The following is a 19,787-nucleotide window of genomic DNA, read 5'->3' as shown; positions in this document are numbered from 1 at the left end:
TCCTGTAGAAACATTTGGCATCGTTGCACTGGTTTCACTTGAAAGATATTTGGGGGCTACTCTACTGCACTAGGATATACAGTATTAACCCAGACCGCTCATGTGCACCATTACTTTAGGAGTAACAGAGTGCTAAAGAGGCATCCATGCTTTCAGCTTTCCTTTTGTTGTTGTAAAAAAAATCATAAAGATTCACTGGCTTCCCAGAGTTTGTTTTTGGCTCTGCCAAAGTAAACTTTTGTGTCTTTGGTAGGGAAAAAATGCGATGAAGTACTCCTTCAGGGTATATTAATTGTGGACCACGCCATCTCCCAAGAAAGAGAACGTGCGTTGAGAACCATGGGTTTTCTCTCTGTGACCCTGGGTAAAGCATTTCACTAGCAACAGCTGTATTTTGACTGTCATTAAAATGGAATTAGAGATACCTTTCCTCTTTTTAATCAAGCCATTCGACAAATAAGAGATCTAACACACTTCTGTGGATTAATGCTTTGGAGTCTATTCTCTTTCCTGTTTCTTTTTGAAAGCGAGGTCAAAATTCTTTGAAACCATAGAAGAAAAACTCATGTGTATATGAATTTGAGTTATTTTACATGTAAGGGGAAGTCTAACTTGGATCTTCCCTGTTGAGACTTTGTACTTAGCAAAGGAAAAAGATATCTGTAGAATTGTAAGTGTATTGAACCATATTGGGAGGGTAGGGGGAATATGAAGATTTTTTAAGTACTAAGCGTAAAAATGAAAGGCAATGTAAAACCCATGTGAAAATGGAGAAAGAGCATTTACATTTTTCTATTTCCAGATACAAATAATTGCATCCAATAATCCTAGCAATCATGCATGTGGTACATAGCTTTGTAATTAAAAATAATTTGAGAGGAGACAAAATAAGCATCACAAATTTTTGAAAACATTCCCAGTTGGTTACAGATTAACATCAAATAGTTGCTGTGTGGTAACAACACAAACGTGTAGGAGGTCTTTAAAGAAAATAAACTTATGTCTTCTGTGTGAGACAAACTTTCAACATTAGGACAACTCATTCTGTTTACAAAAACATTTTTCAGTTTATAAAATATTCTCTTCTTTATAAACAACATTCAGGCACGTTTTCTGCTTTAATTTAGTGTTTGTCACATCCACCACGTGGGTATGTGCCATTCAGATGGATCAGATGAAAGAAACTTATGTAAAGGTGGGGCTCCTCTTCACGTTTGCCTTTCATAGTATAATGTGGTCATCAAGTGTCACAGTCTTAGAAGAGGCTTACCACATTCAGTGAATGAGGGGCTGCGACTTCCTAATACAGCTTTTGTGTTTCCTGAAATACGATCTAATTCCCTCAATTTCTTCTTTATCACCCACACCAGCCTGCTACCAGGTTTCACATCTTCAGTAAGAGCAGTACATCCCAGGAGTGGTCACGTCCCTGAGCAAGTCATTGTGCTACTGGCAGTAGAGCAGGTATGAGAGAAGGGATTCGCTATTTTTGCAGCTGGTTTCTGCTTACATTAGTTCTGTGGGAATTGCAGTCTGGGAAGAGTTTTTGTGTTTGGGGAAGCAGCACCAGCACGAGGAAAATCCAAATGCTCAGCTGCTCTTGCAATGGCTAAGGAACAGCCATCGACTCAAAAACCGTAGCACAGCCTCCCCACAGTAGGAGACTGAAGGAAGCAGGGGTGCTGTGTGAGAGGGGAGGAGGTCGAAGACCTTCGTAGTGTACCACTGTTTTGTTTTTTTTTTTTTAAGTCAGTCATAGATGTCTGAATTTTAATACAGTTTTTCCTGCCTTTGTGGTTTTTAATTGTCCGACTATAAAGTAAATTTCACCTCTTTATTTCTTTCTGCAGTGGTTACATCTTATCCTTAACCTAAATGTTAACAGCATTATATGTATGTTTTATGTTACTTCAAGTATTTCTGGAAGAGTCTGAGTTGCTTTGTGGCACAAGAATAAACAATTTTTGAGTAGAACAGATTAGAGCAAGGCAGCATTTGAACTGAGAGTTACCACACATCAATTGTTCTGCAGGAACTGCACTTTTGGAACTGCGGGTTTTTTAGAGCAGGTAAGATACACGGGTTTTTCTCTCAAGCTCTGGGTTCAGTGTTGAACACTAAGGCTGCAATGAAAAAGCAGTAGGTCACCTAAACCATGTGGTGAGGAATAGGGCAGGGAAGATATCCTCACAATTATTGTAATGCAGCAGATGACTAAAGGTCCAAGATTTTTGGTCACAATAGCTGAGTGCTCTGGCCGTTTAGATCTAGTTGTTCGAGGAAGAAACGTTACTAACTAGCATTCTTCAAGACAAAAAATTTGCAATGCTGGATTAAGAGGGAGCTTTCCTCAATCAGCAGGAGCGGAGTCTGCCCTCACTAGGTTGTGCAAAGACCATCTGCCAGTTGACTTCCAAGTGCAAATACAATCTGTTACTTTGTCAAAATAAACAACATATCTATTGACAGAGCATTTATAGACTGCTGACGGCCTAACTCTCCAGCTATTGGAAAAAACAGCCTGTTTATGGCACTTTCACTTTGGGGCAGAAGCTGTTATATCTCAAACATTGTAATGAATATTTCATAGCTTCAGAACCAAGAGATATGGCTTTACTCTTGCTTAGGCTGGCAGGCATCCAGGGTCGTCCTGGCAGTTCAGTATTGTCAAGTTCTTTAAAAGCTCTTTCTTGTGGGCATATATAATCCAGGAATTTTATCAAATCAGTATAAATGTCACATCATTAGGATAACCTAATGTGATCAAAGTTCATGTACGTATATATTATGGCAGTAGATAATAGATGTAATAACTGAGCTCTGCAAATAATTATATTTCTGTAATGACTTGTTTCCCCTTCTTTGAGCCATTTTTAACCCCTGCTCCACCCTCTATACTGCTTATGGGGTTATTCTGCTAATAGGTTGCATACAATGAGCTGCTTTTCTTAAATAAACCAGAAAAGCTAAATCCTAACTTTTGGACAATTCTTTTATAGTAGTATTTTTTAAATTAGATCATCTCAGGTACTTCGGAATTAAATGTTTTTGTGTGTGTCAGATTCTAGTAGACTGACGGTTAGCATGTCTTCAAAAGATTAGCTAATGCACAATCAAGAAGGAGAGAGGTCTTTCCTGCCCAGACACCAACTGATTCTAAAAGTTAAATGCTGCTTATTAGCTTAAAAAAAAAAGTTAAAAGTGTTTTCATCCTTGTTACTTATCCTTAAACACATCCATGCAGACTGCAGAGATCATTGTCTTGAGTCAATTATTTCTTAGTCATATAAGTAAAATACTAATTTAATACAAATATTTGAATAGTCATGGCTATTCACAATATTTTTTTTTTGGTCAAATGGAGATTTACAAATACATCTTTGAGATGTGCAGAAAAAAGAATAAGAGAACAACAACTAGAAAATACCATTGTGTTCAGCTGAGGAATACTCTAGGATTCCTCTCCACAGCTGAGAAACAATAGCCAGAAATGGATAAGGTATAGGGGAAAGTGGTGTGGTGATCACACGTATAGAATGGCTTCTCTGAAAAATTAACAGGTTAGGATTGCTAGCTAAGAAAATTCAGGGGCCATATGAGAAAGGACACAGCTGATTCTCTTGGCTTGTTGCCCTATGCCGCCAAAGGAAAGCAATTCTGATATTAACTAGTAAAAAAAAAAAAAAGAAGAAGAAGCAGCAGCAGCAAACACAACCCTATTTCAGTCTCTGAGTCTAAGGAAAACTGGATGGATAAAGTCATAAAGTTGTGAGCGATGCATTTGACCAGAGATTAATACAATAACCAAGCACTGCCAATCTGAGGCAGAAAAGCGTCCATCTCTGTAACACATAAGAATTTCTTGAAGGAAACTATCTGTGCTATGATTGTGCTTTTACTATAGCACAGGTTTTTAGTGCAGAAAATGACACATCCCAGCAGGTGTCTGGGGACTTCTGATGCAATTATGTTTTAGTTTTGGCATTTGTAGAACTACATTTCTTTGTTGGAGGAGCAAAGATGTAGCGCTGTGTCATTGCACCGTTCAATCATCAAGTCACTCACCTACAGATCACTCCAGATCTGTACTGCTGGATACTTTCTTAGCAAACTGGCATCTCTTGTGTAAAACAAGATCTTACTTCCCACGTCTCATGATTTTGCAAAGGGATTTTTTGGTAGCTATGTCTGATCTGTTTTTCCTGTGCTAGTAAAGATGTTTGTCCCTTTGCAGTTATGCTCTTTGGTGTAGGTTGGAGCTGGGATACATACACGTTTCCTTTCTCCTCTGGTGACATTTGCAAGCATGTTGTCTTCCTGGATGGAAACATTAAGCTGCAAGTTCTTTTCAGAGAAACTTCACAGGACAGGACAGCACTGCTTGCTCGTCTGCTTTCATAATTGTTCCTCAGTTTGATTTACATCATTAAAATAACTGACTTTTTTTCCTGCTAACTACAGAGCCAGGGGCGGGGGGCAGGAAATAAATCTGAAACTGTGACCTGTAAATAACAAAGATGCATTGAAAGAAGCCTGCTTCTGGGTCTGATGTTTCTCTCATGCAGCAAACCTCCAAAACATTTATTTATTGCACAAGTGCTAGTCTCCCAAGGTATAACGATATACATCCAGAAGCTATCATTTTTATAAAGCAAAAGTGATCTTAAAGCCTTAAGGAATGATAGAAATCATATATTTCAAACACATTCTGCTTTCCAAGTTGGAGCATCCAAACTCATTCATTTTTCTATGTAACTTAACACATCAGTCACTGTTAAACATCCAGATCCTCGAGGATTTTCCCTCATGATCCTAGGCTCATTATATCTATACCCAGAGGAGGTCAGGAGCGAGGCACGCAGTTTTGCTGTCTGGCAACTCAAGAGCTAGAGGTTTTTCAGCAAATCACTTTCATTTCAAGGAATCACCACTGTGTGGGTGCACACGTGTAATTTTCAGCTATCTAAAGCTAGATGCGAGGAATACATCACCGCAGGCTATACTGCAATCATCGTAATAGCTCTCGCGGCATTCGAAGCCAAAGGCACCTTCCCCCTTATTACCATGCCTTGCCAAAAGCAAGTCAACAGGACTGATTCTGCTGTCCCCAAACCATTTGCCAAAGGCTCAGATTTGTTGTTTCCCCCCGCATTAGCATGGATTCTTAGAAAACAAGCAAACATTTTACTTTAGATAAGGTCCCTTAGCAAATAGCTGCCGACTCTTGGATTTTGAGATAGCTGTACACCTTCTTATTGATTGTCTCAGTTTTGAGGAAAGTAAGACAACAAAGCTGATAATCATGATCGTTTCAGCATGGGCATAAGTAGAGAGTCAGTCCCTGCTTTCCTCTGGTCTTGGCTCTGTCCCCTCTGTTTGTACTCACTCTCAGTTCCACAATTTGTGTAGCTTTGTGTTTTATGGTCGATTAACTGCATGTCTTGAGAAAGAGCTCCAGTAAGGCTATTCATGCGATGGGAGGGATCGGGCTGTCTTCCTCCCTTGCAGGTTCCCCAGTGTCCAGCAATATAGCACAGCTGATGTTGCTGCCTTTCCCTTACACAGGCAGTAAGACTCTCTCCTCTATCCAGCTGTCTATTTTCATAGAGCTGGTGATAACAGTTGCCAAATGGGTTGAAATTTGCCACCTAGTTCCATAGTTACCGGGGCTGACTGGCAAACAGTGCATGGCATGATTTCCTTAGGATATTAACCTAAAAACCATCCCCCAGATGGAAAGACAATGCGTAAGTGAATTTATGGTTTATTATCTGCATGAGTTGTCATTTACAAAAGACAGAGACTGTATGTAAGCAAACAGGTATTTTTATAAAAGGGAGAAGAAAGTATGTACATCCTATGTAACAAATGCGAATTGTACTGGAATACACATGGCACACAAATTAAAATAGAAACCTCACTAAAACATTGACACAAAGGAGTAAAACTTCAACACAAGGCACAGGGAATTCACAGACTCCTCTTGGAAAGCAATGGGATGACACTTTAAATATGGCATCACGTTTACTGTTGCAACAGCCATCCAGCCCAAGACATTTTTCATTATCTCCTGCCTGGTTTTTCAGAAGTCCATTCCCCAAACTAACTTCTTCCTGGAATCTCGCATCGTTATTCTCATAATGATGTCGTGAATAGGCTAAGACACTGAAAATAGCAATATACAGCTCTTGCATAGCAATTTTCATCATAATATAAAACAGCACCTCAGAATAAGATAAGGACTATTTTATTTATCTCATAAATGGATACTTGGTGACTAAATATATAAACTCTTCTTCTGCAAGAAGGTAGAAATGCTTTAAAGGCAATATAATTAAGCAGCAGCTTACTTTTGCAAAACTGAACTTTATTTACTAACGAGCAGTGATTCAGCGAGTTAAGTGTGCCCTTAGTTTCAAGGACAGGTGTGGCTCCACTGAAATCAAGGGATTTGTTAATGGGTAAGGGAAATAGGTAACTGAGGCACAGTTTTTGTTCTGACATAAAAATTCATAAGCTATTTTTCATTCACACAGATAGAAATCATGTAGCTGAACCCCTTTCCTCGTACGTGTTAAATGTTTAATCCTTTAGTGTCTTTTCAATTTTTATCACACTGAGAAAAGATTTGCTTAAAAAGTTAATAGTGGAAAAAATATTTATAAAGAAAAACTAAATAATGACTATTTCAATCCTGTTATGATCAGCAACTCCTTATGGCACAGCTATCTCTGCTTCTCTAACGTCTTGCTAGAAACAGTTGACATGGAATTCAGAATTTCCAGGATTAAAAGACAAAACAAATCAAATGCTGTCATATTTCCAAGGAAAAAGTGGAAAAAGAAAAAAGCAAACGCTCATTTTGGCTGAAGAAGCTCCTACTGAGGTTGAAAAGATTGCAGGAAAGAACAGCCCTTTGTTCTCTTCATTCTAGCAATTATTTTGTGTGGAATTTTCTTGAAGGCCAAAAAATTCCAAGTTGCTAAACTACGTCAAAAGGAGTTGAAATAATGTCTTAGAATCTGCACAATGACAGTAATAATTACTGGTAACACAAAAGTATATTACAGCACTTACACGAATGATTGCCAAATAACGTTGGCTATTTGATATACAGGCTGAAAAGTTCAATATAAAAAAAATATGTAAAAAGTGTATACAGATTTAAATGTCTCAATCAATCAGTGTTTATAAGAGATACACAGAAACAATGCCCTGTCAAGACTTACTCATAACTCATCACTTTACTACAGGTATATTAAATATTGTACATTCTATGCCACCAAAAGAAAAAAAAAAAAGTAAAATCTCTCATAAAATTCAAGGAAACCAGATATGTAACAACAAATTGCTTCAGAAATCATTCTCCTGCAGGGATTAGGTCATTAACGTTTGACTAGTGTTGCCGGACGAGCAGATCTTTGACAGAAAATGTCCCAGTATCAAAGAATTTGGTGTCCAAATTGCACAAAGATGAGAAGGAGGGGCAGCGCCAATGACACAAACATTCCCTGCGTGGGGAAAAGTACACTGGGGAGGTGGGTTTCTGTTGCTGCGAGGGCTCCGAATGCTAAGGGGGTATCTACTCGACACCACGCAGCTTGCTTGGTGGAGCTGCTTCACCGGGATGGGGACACTCTTCTGCCCACCTCGCAAGCCAGGGCTCGGGGAGCTGGGTAGAGGTGCCCTACAGCAGGTTGCAGGCTGTAGCCTGGTGCGTTGCGTTGGCACCACGTTCCAGATCAAAGGTGTACCTTCAAAGCAAACCTCTTGATCGGGCCCACGGTCTCTGAATACGCAAACTGGATTCCCGCTAGATGAAACGGAACCAGAAGGTGAGCTCCAGCAGCACGCCACTTGTACCGCTGAAGAGCCCACGGCACCTGCAGGCTTTCCCATAGATCAGAAACTCCCCTCCCATCCCTGTGATGTTCAAAATCTGGAGTCAATTTTGCGTCATTAGAAGCTATGAAATTATTGTAGAGTCAGGCCATTCCAGCCTGCATCAAAGGGATGCTCAGTCCTCCTCTTACTGGGGGAGAAAACACAACAATGACAACGTTCTACCCCGGTAGAACAACATCAGGGTAAAAGCGAATCTTTGCAGGAGAATAGAAGGGAAGATTTACTGAAGCAACGTTTTGAAACATTACTGTGAGAAAACAATGGAATTATCACAAAATGGAATTTCACACTCCCAGTAAACCCCCCTGCTAGAGACAACAAGCTGACAAACGGCGTGCGATGGAAAGCAAGAATACAAGTTCCACTCCAACACGTTTCACAGCCAGTCCTCTCATACCTACTGCTAATGTATCAAACCTACTAAACTCTGTGTGTGACAACAGTTCAACAAAGTCATGTTTTGCGGGGGGGGGGGGGAAGTTTAGCAGGTTTTTCTTTAAAAAAACAACCTGCATTATTCTGACTAATTCTGAGTCTGTTTAAAAAAGAACAAATTTATTTAATAACTTCAACAAGCAAACAAAATCATAAGAAAGCGATAAAGCTAAAGTGGTCTTGCTGCCTAGCATTTTAAACAGTAAAAGCTTTACAGAAAGCTCCAAAAACTATCAGCAAACACCTACAATCTTAATTCATGTTTTGTTGTGATGTTTTCATCAGATCAAAATGTTTGACAAAGAAGGGGTACCAGAAGGGAGGAAGTATAGCAGGAAGGATAGATAATACAAGTGAGTAGAAAAATGATCAAAATGCGACCAACAGAGATTTTCTGAAAGTGCAGAAAAGAAAGTAGCCATTTTGTCTGGGACAAAGACATCTGGAAGTAGTAGGGACAAAAACAGTGCAAGGGGGAAAAAAAAAAAACCCAAAGCCAAAAAAGTATAAAAGAAGGGGAGAGCCTCATCCAGCAAAGCGTTTGCACATAGGCTCAGCGTGAAGCAAAGCCTAAAGACAAGCTCAAACACGAGTGCATTGCTGGATTTAGAGGAGGGAAAACAATAGCAAGAGACAGCAATACTTTAGTAGGTACCAACGGCTTGCCATTTTCAAAAAACCACATTTATTTTAACTGCTATTTCAGAGCTTTCTAGCTAAGCCCGATATTTCAGGCTGTAGAATGCTACTGAAGAGGACACAGCGACTCTTGCCAGACTAATTTCTTTATGACAGACCACCGAAGATCAGAAGAGACCGTTTTCAATCAACTGGTCCCTAACATAGCCCTTTTGAATTCTGTAAATGTAAAGAGTTTTGGAGAGACCGTTTTGTCTGGGAGACGTCACTGGTACCTGGTCCCTAGGCGTGGCCTGCGTGGATATGTTTGTCAACACTAGAAACTGGTTTGCCTATGGAAAGCACCATTTTACTACTGAACTTAGGGAGAAAACAAACCAACCAACCAACCAACCCCAAAAACCAAAGCACAATAGCAATGTCCTTAGGACATTTTGGGTGAGGAACTTTTACAAATCTATTCCAAAAGCCCATTAAAAATATACCTAAGAAACAAGAAAACAGAAAAGAGCAAACAAATTGCTCCCAGAAAATCATTAATAAAAAAAAGTAAAAGTAACATTATCAAACTATATAGATAATTGTTTTCATTAAAAAAGAAGGGGGAAAAAAAAAGCACACCTACCGCCTGCAGTTCTGGTCAGGTTCTCCCTCCCCACCACAAAAAAAAGTAAAAATAAAAAAATACAAATAAAATAAATTAACCCTTTCATCAGCCTGGTTCCTAACTGAAACAATTTCTTCCCCTGCTACTCTATTTACTGAATAAACCTGTTAGAAGTCTTAAGAAAAAAAACCCCAAAACACAAGCCTTCGGATGAAGCTGAGAGTAGAATTTTTTTCCCAGCTCTCTGTAATCCCAGATTTATTTTAACAGCGGATGTTCCCTGCACCAGTGAGAGGAGATGGGTGCCGGGTGCAGGTGTCCTGATCAGAAAGTTGGGATTATTCCAGCTGAGTTGATAAAGGGCATTCGAATGAAGGTTATCACCTTTCTGGGGCTTGCTCTGATTTAAGAGAGACATCACTTTGAACCTGAAATCAGTGCTTTCTCTCTATATTGTAATGTGAATTGCTTATCATTTAGTTCTGCCTAATGATTCATTAACTCTAATAATACTGACCCTGATTCACCAGAGTACTTAAACATGCAAATAGCATCATTTAGGCCAACGGGAATCACGTGCTCAAAGTTAAATATATATTTTAGTGCTTGGGCAAATGGGATTCCCAATGCACTCGGAGAAGTAGAAATGTTATGAGTCATGTTTGTAAGAGATGTACTTAATTAATTTTAGGGTTTTTTAATAACTTGCAAGAGCTGTGGTGGAAAGACACTGTAGAGTCCACGTGAACAGAATTTAACCTTCAGCAATGAGAGCAGAGTAAGGGATACCAGATTTGCGTGGCAGTTGGTAGGAAGCATCCAGAGTTGTATATTCTGCCCTTCAGGCAGCTGGGAAACATCCTCCGCACCCCTCAGCACTTTGCCAAATCTTTATTTCCTTGCAGTGAATGTGTTAAAACATGTAACAGCGGAATTTAACCCTCATGATCCTCATTTTTCCATCTGGAAGTACATCTGTTGAGAGGTACCCACAAAAAGGGGCCTTAATGGGCCAGCAGAGTAATATTTCTGGAGGGCTCCAGACAAAATACATCCAGTGTGCACAGTGGAGACCAAAGCTCAAGTACAGGAAGCAAAGGAATTATTCAGTGAAACCAGATTTTTTTTCCATACTCCACATTTTCCTCCTCTGACAAGACATTTCATGCCTTCGAAATCCAGTATGGTTTTAAAAAAAGGCAAAAAAAAACCAACCACCAAACCAAAACCAGCACCAAACACCAAAAAAATCCTCCATAATTTTTTTTTTTTTTTTTTAATAACTGAACAGGAGAAGAAAGTTTGTGATGAAAAGGTTAAAGATGGAATCATTGACGATATCAATGGAAGTTTGTCATCTGGTAACCAGAAATGGTAGCAGAAAGTTTTATCATGTCCTTTCTGAGCAGCACTCTAAACTGGACATGCGGGGTTTGACTGATTTTTCTAAGGATAATCGTTCAAGAAGGATTTCTTTCTTGCATCAAAGGATCCCCCCACGGAAATATTGTGTGTGTCTTGCACTCATTTATACAGCAGCTGCTGGAAAATGAGCCTAATTCTTCCTCTGAAGAGTCTGACCACAATAAGAGAATGAAGTGAAAATGACCAAAGAAAAAAGAAAATAAACGGTGTCATTTTCAAGCCCTGCCACCGGCCTCTGGGAGAAGAGAGAAAGCAAAGCAGAAAGCGTTGGCACGCTAAGCTCCCGCAGCCCCAGAGGGCAGCATCTGGGCACAAATTCCTGGTGTGCAGTTGAAGAACTCTTCCCAAGCTCCAGGGAGGGAAACTCGCAAAACATCTCGTGCGAACCTTCAGGAAGGTCCATCCATGTCCTTTCATTCTGCTGTCATTGCCCAAGCTTCTCCACTCTCAGACGTGTCTCACTTTTTGGCTATCAGCCAAGGAGTTTGACCCTTGAAAGTGGCAGACAAACGGTTTCACATGAAAACAGCCGCGCAGAAGCAACAGTCATTGACAAGTGACAGCAAACCAGCTACAGGTTTTAGTAAACTGTCAGGTTCAGGGTGGTGCAACCCCAGCTTCTACCACACGTGTTTTCCTTGAAATGCAATGTTTGGGAAGAGCAGCCAACCAGTAAAATCTCACTAACTGGCAACCTCCGGTTTATCCCCAGTAGCCGATGAGACTTCACAGCTTGAAGTCTGTCGATCCCTTTTGCCAGGATGCAAAAGGAACTGCTGGTTTGCAAAGGAAAGTAGAAATTAGTAAGTTTTCAAGTCAGTAGACTTGAAGGATCCAGAGTAGACTTTGGAGGATCCAAAATATGTCTCCAGTTTTAAAATACTTTATGCTGATTTAAGTTCACGTTTTTAAGGGTACCCAAAAGGGAGCATTAAACAAGTCTCTGAAGGTCCTAAACTCTGCTGCCCACAATAAGCACCTTCAGAGTCCAGCAGCTAACCTGAAGCCAAACCAACGCTACGAACAGAATGAACTGAGATAGGAAAAAGGTGACAAGGATGAGAGCACAAGTTGACGCTGTATACGTGTGCGCACACGTCTGTGTTTTGCTGACAGAAAGCAGCCGAGCCCTACAGAAGTTGTGGCACCAAGGTCTCCCATGGTTTGCACCACTCTAAGTCAGGAGCGTCTCCACTAATACTGAAGAACTACGCTGGGGAAAAGCTGAAGTAAGGGAAACCAAACCTCTTTTGCTCAGACTATCCCTCCTTCCCTGCCTCTTTGCTGACACAAGTCAGGTACTTTCAAGAGCTCCAGCAATTGCATTTCAAGGTCCCCTGTACCTCAGGCAAAAGCTTTCACTCTCACAAATACATCAGTCAAAAAACAGCCCAAGAAATAAATCAGATGCAGCATCACCTTGAGACTCCTTTACCTTTCAGTAGCTCTGTCAAGACAACGTAACAGATGTATGCTTTGGTTGCTTTCAGGTAACACAAACCCAAGCAAAGACAATCCCATGCAGTGCAATCACAAAAAGCAGTTACAAAACAAAAATACACTACAGACACCAAAGGGGACAGGAGACATTGGCAGGTTCTTCCAAGACCTGTAATTTTTTGAGGATTAAACATAGCCAGCATTTTTAGAAGGAGCTGAAGAACTCCAACTACCTACCTTGAGGGCCAAGTGCTACAAGACTGCAGTAGAAATTCTCTGCTGCTACTACTATAACCCTCCAAAACCAAGACTACCACCAGCATACCTGGCTGGGTCCTTAGCAACTGCTTTGTGCTTAACAGGTGTGCAATTAAAACACCAGAGTTGTGTGAAATTCATTTAAATAAGTGCTGTTCCAATTAGCTAAGCTTCCCAGCTGCAAAGCCTTGTAACAGGGAGCTGGGCCTTAATGAGATACACTACTGAGAAAGCAAACAGGAATCCCCTTGCTGCTCTGTGGTTCATTTTCTTTCTGTGCCATTTCAGCTCCAAGCATGTCATGAAAACATCGTGCATGAAAAAGTTTCATCCAAAGGACAATGTTGGCATGAGAAGAAAGGGCTGTAAATCTCATGAATTAGTTTAGGTTGAAAGTTGCGAGGAGTTTCCTAACTGAGTGGGGAACAGCCTGCGGGATGGGAGGCAAGGGACACCAGGTGGTAGAAACCGCACTGGTTTTTAGATGAAGTTCAATACATTTCTGAAAGGGTTAGGTGACAAATAGATTGCAGCAGTCAGGGGCTGGGCTCGGTTCCTTGCGCAGTCCCTGCCAGGCCTTTTCCTCTGCGTGCTCTGTCGTTTTACTCTGATGGTGCTAAAAGGCTGTACGGAATCGGTTGGGAAAAATAACTAATAGTTTGTAAACAGATGGATAGCTGAGTGTAGGGGTTGAATAGCTGAGCATAGGTGGTGGTGACCACTTGAGCTGGCACAGCTGTGGCCAGGAGCAGCTGCTGCAAACACAGCCTGTGATCCATACGTACAACACCGTGGGTGGTAAAAACTATACAGTGACGCTGTGGGCAAGGGTGCTGAACTCCTCCTGCAGCGGCAGCATTCTGCAAAGAGCAGCACTTCAGTCATCAACCCAACCCGTGCATTACTGCTTGCGTTTCTCCGTTGGGATCTTTAAATACGGATAGCTCCTCTCTATCCCCCTGAAACTTTTCTGGGTTGCAAAACTGTCTTTCCCCCTTACATGAAGGACCGAGGAAAGCGGATGTGGTTTAGGGAATAGATTTAGGTGTCCACTCCTTTGCTCGTTTTCTAAGAAAAGTGTATTGTGACGTTCCCTTTAGTCTGATAGTATAATTTTTCTTGATTCAGACTTGAGACATTAATAAAGGTAGGTCAAGAAGGATAATTAAGATGTACATATGCAAATTATAATGACATGCTCCGCAAATTTGCATGTGACCTTTGGTTAACATTTAAAAAAGCCACATGGAGTGATTTATCTAATAAACATTCAGTAGGATATCATCGAGGTATTCTGCCATATGCTTAATTTTAAATGATGCTTTAATTAAGCTACTTGCAGGGCTACAATTTAGAAAGACGTTAGAATTTCTTGCCGGCCAGGGCTCGTTGTCACGAGGGTTATTCCAGCTCATGGAAGGTGCTTTATTCTATTTATTATTGTTATATTTGTTATTCTTTCCAGCTCATGGGAGGTGCTCTACCTTAGCCAGAGGCAAGAGACTGAAATTCTCTTTGTACAGCTCATGGGGAAGGTGTTGCCGTTCCTGCATGGCCAAGGAGCAGCATCCACAGGAGTTTGGCTGTCCAAATCTGACCAGGAAATGGGCCTTGTTTGGTAATTATTAATCATGAAATCTCTAAGTTCCCAGTGCATAGTGGCTACCGTTTTTCCAGCAATACCTTAATTTAGTCACCACAACATTGTTAATATTTCGCTTTAATAAAAAATACATAATGTTTTGAAATAGTCTTGAATGATTCCAGCTTGAAAAATGAAAATGACCTTTAAATCTATACAGGGCAGTTCCTCTGGGCACTTTTAATGCAATAATTTATTAAGTTCCTATATTCATCATGTGTGCACAAATATCATGTAAATATTACAGCCGTACTCCATGACAAAACAAGCATAATGCAGACATAGAATTATACAGAGAACTGACAAAGGGGGAAGAAGGGAGATCTAGTATTTTCTGTACAAAAAATATGCAGCTTTTTGATAATTTGTAAAAATGCATAACTTTTGGCATTTCAGAGCTGAACACTGTATAAAAATAAATATTCTATGTACAATAACACACAGAGGCCAGTCCAGGGTTAGAATCATCACTGCAAAAGAAAACATAAACGGGTGTTAGTGACAATTCACTGTTAGTGACAGCTCAGCATGGGGAAGGACATTTCATGGGATGGAAGGACAGAGGGACAGCGTTAGGGAAGCTGGCTCCGGGGTGTCCAGGAGGAAAAGAAATGGTGCTGGATCTCAGCAGAGATCCTTCTCGCTTCCCTGGGCAGCGAGGACAGACTGACTCTCCACCTCCACTTCCCTCCTACCACTGTGTCAGGAGTACTTGGCATTAATAGGCACAGCAGGCACTGGAGGTGGGCCAGCCGTGAACCTCTGCCCTGCTCCCGCCAGCCTCCCGTGGCACTTCTCAGGGGTACAGCCCTGGAAATCCCATGCACGCATCCACACGTCTTTTGCTTTTAGCCAGACCCATAGAAAATCAGCAGCAGAACCCATAACACTGCCAGCTCAACAGTCATAACATTTCCAGGATTATCTCACCTTATTCCAGCAGCCTTGAACTGGAAGGCCATCTTCCCCCTGCAAAACAGACAATGAAGTAGCAGTTTAGGACACAGAAAATAGTGCAGAGACTGAGGAAAGGAGGAGTGGGTTAACTATTACAGCTGCAACAAACAGTCTGAACCAGGGCTGGAGGAATAGTCTGAAAGATATTCCTCACCCCTTTGGAGTGACCCCAACTTCTGGCTGACATAACCAGCGCAGCTTGAAGCAAGGGCCGGGGCTGAAGAGCGGGGTTGCCTGCAAGCTACGCAAGGAACTTAGGTACACGAGGTCCCTAGGCTTGTTCTCATTCCTCACTGAGGAAGGTGTTTAGCCAGGCTTCCCTGAAGGAAGAGGGGCAACGCAGGAGGTCCCATTTAGCTAGAAAAATATCACAGGAGGTTGGCAATGAAAAGCACGAGGTGGCTGGTCTATGTCCTCAGGCCTGACTCTGTAATGCTGAGGTTGTAAGCAAACCCCAGAGGCAGCATTAATCTTGGGTCCTGAGGAACGTCTGGAAAAAACCTCCATTTCCCCTTTGCCCCGTTTGTGAAAGGGTTTGCTTTATCAGGTGAGGGATTGTCCCCTCTCACCTCTGAGAAGACCCTGCTCCAGGGAAAGGAGGAAGGCAAGCGGCTGAGCAGATCCTGTGCTGGTTGAGGATGTCCCAGCTGACTCCCTGAGAGGGGGCTTTTGCCTCAATAAACTCAGTGAGATTTCTGTGGAAATCCCCTGGTGCTTCCGCAACCAGGGGCTACACATCCCAAGGCACGCATGTGATTATTTTTTTTTTTAATTATTATTATTTTAATGTTGAAGGAGGTTGGATACTTTAAGGGCTGTGCTACTAAAAGACTGAGACCATATGGTTGGGAAATGCTTTTATGAATTACTGCCATTAATTCCATCTCAGTGCAGCCCTACTTGATGTGAGAAAACAGGAAATTATGTCAACGTTAAGGTGCTCTTGAGCAGGAAATGAAGTCAGATGTAAGGAGATACACCTCTGACATGAGAAGTCAAATACTTCTGCTATGTGTGCGTGTCAGGTTCGTAGGCTATTGCTGTTCCCCAGGAAAACTCAAGAGCAGGGAGTGAAATTGCACAACGCACGATGCAGACGCATTTCTTCATGACTCAGTTCTCACTTCTTGAAGTACTGTGTGAGAAATCTGCAGTGCACATCATCCCATTGGAGAAGGGGGAAGGAAAAAACCAAACGGAAAAGCAAACGCACAGCAGCATATTGAGAAATAAACTATTTAAAGAAGATGCCCTTTCAAGGGACGGATGAAGTGAACGTTGCCATGATGCTACGACCATACTGCTTTTCAAATGCATTTTTTTAGACTGTGGTCTCCTTGTGATATTTCCTCCCCCCCAGCTATGTGGAAATAGGGGTTAATTACTGGGTAAATTGTGGCGTTCCCATTGGTACATTGGTGGTGGTAGGAATGAGTGGTGTAGTGCAGCGCAGGAGGAGGTGGGAAGTTAGGTGCATGAAGGAATGGGAGGCCAGGGAGTTACGGCTTAGGGATCAAAGGAAGACGAGGGTCACAAGGAAGTGTTTGTTGCAGGCGAATTTGCCGAGAACGGAAACGCAACATGCTTATTAGTACCAAGTATCTCCTTCCACATAGCTCAGATGTGTAAAGCGTTAGTTCACGGCCTCCGTAAGTTACGCACATGGATGTGTCAGCTGGCTGCTAAGCTTTTAACCTAGTTGGATCAAAAAACATGCTTATTCACATTCCCAAGCTAGCTGGCATGCCAGAACACTATTTATAAAAAAAAAAAAAAAATAACAGCATCTGTAATTCACCAGATTTTCTGGCAAGTTTCCCTTAACAAAAATAGCTGTGAAAAGAAGCGTACGTTCTAATATGGCCATGCAGGGTGAATCCTAACTGAGGACAGAGACCAAAAGAAAGGTAGCCTGCCAGGGCACTGGTAGAGTCCTTTCGCCTGTGAAATCAGGTGCTTTATTCAGCCAAAACTTACTCCATAGAAACCTGGCTAGAATCGGTGGGAGGCGAAACACACGCCTCAGGTTTTTTTCTCCTTTGTGGACTGTTCTGGGCAGGTATTATTTCACCCATGGGTTTGGCAGAAGAGTTTCTTTCCGTTAGCCAGAATTTACAGAGCAGCGACTGAGACTTTGCAAGCGGTCACTGTCACTGCCCCAAAGAAACAACAGCAGCACCCAAAGGAGGGAGTGGTGGAAGGAAGACTAACATCAGCTCTCCACAAAGGTCAAATAACGAAGGCTTTTAACAGCAATTTCAAGGCAACTTCCTCAGGAAACCAAGGAAACCTTCCAAGGTTAGGTGTGGGATTTTTTTTTTCTTTGGTACTCATTTTTCCAGCTAGGTGAACTAACTGATATCCCATCCTTTGCAAATGGCATCAAACATCTTTAAGTGAGCATAAAGCTTGGAATGACCATCCCCAAGCAAACCTAGTCATGCCAAACGGGGGCTGAAGGGCAGAGGAGTGCCAGTTTCAACATATTATGGACTGGTTGAGACTGCTGTAGGGAGCAAAAAATATATCTCCAGAAAATCTTGGAGTAAATTAATAGATTGGTGATGTTTGACAGGATACTCAGAAACCAGTTGAGGTTAAGTGTTCCTGAACACCTTTGTCCTACAATAGTTGGGTTAGATGATGATTCTTTAATAATTGAACAAGATGGGTATTGGGAAACAGGCAACTCCAAATTCAAGTTTCTTGGGTGTTATGGGTACCAGTGGAACTTGGGGGAGTCACAAATAGGAATCAAGAGAGATAAATGTCCAATTAATATGTTCCACATGGGCTTGCTAACAGGACAACTATTTTTTCAGTCATCTTAGCATATGGGGTGACTGAAGCAATACCAAGCAGTGTCAGGCTGCACTAGCCGCATACAAGCGCTTAAAATTAGAATTAATGAAGGACATGAGCATTGCAGCTCCTTGCTAGAAAGCCAAGCCAGTGCAGAGGCACTTCATACATTAGTCTACTGAAAGTCATCAAAGCAAAGGCAAAGAAAGAACCAAAGCCGTTGTAAAATAAATTCGCATTCCCGCTACATTTTTCCTCATGCCACAAAGTAATGCTGACAGCAGCTGCAAATCACAGCATAAAGGGAAGGGCCTTTCCGCCAACGGCAGTACGAGGAAGGTAGGATGGAGATAGGTAAGGACGGAATTGCCGGATGTTTCTAGGGCATGCAGGTATTTGGAGGTAATAAAATAACAACCAGGATACAAAAAGCAAACGAGCATGCAGGAAAGGGAAGGTACGCCATACCAATGGGCATGGGGCATCCAGGCCGTCCAGCCCAGGTAACCCCGGCTCACCCTTCTCGCCTTTAAAACCTCGGAGACCCTGTTTATGAAATCAACCACTATCGTTATTTCAGTTAACGCCAGTCACCTCCATGTCACGGGAGGAGAGGCCGAGTCCCCCGCTGGGACTGGCGCAGGGCACCCTGCTGCATACCCAGAATACAGATGGCCCACTTTTTCAGTTTTAGTTTTGTCTGTGTCATCAGCAGTAGCAGTCAGGAGATACTTCTCTGAGTTAAATCCAAGAGGATGGGAACAGTGTTTCCTCCATTCTGAAATCATCCGTTCTCCCTATCCTCACTGACAAACCCAGCAGCTGGATTTCTAGATGCACAATCCACGAGTACTCCTGGGATTTATGGCAGTACTACTGATTTTTGGCAGCGTTTCCTGCAGCATATGAGTTTAGATGAAAATGTATACATATTCCTATATTTATTCATTTGTCTAGATTCATAGACAATATATTTTGACAGAAACATATCCCATTTAAAATAACTGAGATTTGTCTTCCCTCTGGGTAATGCAGCTCGAGTGCCCTGTGTTGCTCTCAGGCGATCACACCAGCTGGCCGTTATCCCATGGCAAGAAAAACAGCATTCAGGTTTTGCCGTTATGTAGACACGATGACATTAAACATCTCCAGAGAAGAGCCACAACTAGCCGCAAAGGAGATACAGGGCTCTATCCGCAGAGGAGAAAGCCCTGGGCTCCCAGCACATGGGACACCCCCATGTACCCCAAACCTCGGTGGGCTCCGGAAGAGGAAGGAATATAACCACGGTCACTCAAAGCCCGGTTGCTCAAAGGGTCGGGGGTTCCCCACTGAAGAAAGCCGCTTTGCCATAAAACTGCAGTGGGAACCAGACTGGGCCTTGTTCCAGCGTTGTACTTTTGCAAGACCGTTATTTATGTTATGATTTCCTTCTTTCTTCCCCATCAACAAATCTTAAAACAATACGTTTGATGAAACAGAACATACCAACGGACAGGGTGCATCTAATCCAGGCGCTCCTTGGTCTCCCTTATCCCCTTTAGACCCTCTAGAGCCTTTCTTGCCCCTCTCCCCCTGTAAATAATAGTTTAGTCCAAGAAAAAAAGAATACACAAATGCTTTAGGATCATCCATTTCAAACAAATGTCAGCAACAGTTTGGAAAAAAAAAAAAAAG

The 19,787-nt window shown here is 41.9% G+C and overlaps 1 protein-coding gene across 1 annotated transcript in view; it reads right to left on the bottom strand.

The window, feature by feature from the left end:
* Positions 1 to 13,018: 13,018 nt before the first annotated feature.
* The window catches only part of LOC129208498 (collagen alpha-1(XIII) chain-like), a 60,707-nt gene continuing 53,938 nt past the window's right edge, over positions 13,019 to 19,787 (bottom strand). Inside the window, exons 41-43 of the mRNA XM_054831240.1 lie at positions 19,599 to 19,685; positions 15,282 to 15,320; positions 13,019 to 14,821 (exon numbers count right to left, since the gene is read on the bottom strand). Coding sequence (XP_054687215.1) covers positions 14,819 to 14,821; positions 15,282 to 15,320; positions 19,599 to 19,685 — 129 coding nt within the window. The 3' untranslated portion in view covers positions 13,019 to 14,818. The remainder of the gene's footprint in view (positions 14,822 to 15,281; positions 15,321 to 19,598; positions 19,686 to 19,787) is intronic.

Source organism: Grus americana, chromosome 7 (assembly GCF_028858705.1).
Source record: "Grus americana isolate bGruAme1 chromosome 7, bGruAme1.mat, whole genome shotgun sequence".
In the NCBI taxonomy this organism is placed as follows: Eukaryota; Metazoa; Chordata; class Aves; order Gruiformes; family Gruidae; genus Grus; species Grus americana.
Note: the sequence above shows the minus strand (reverse complement) of the source record. Positions and strands in the feature narration are given on the sequence as shown.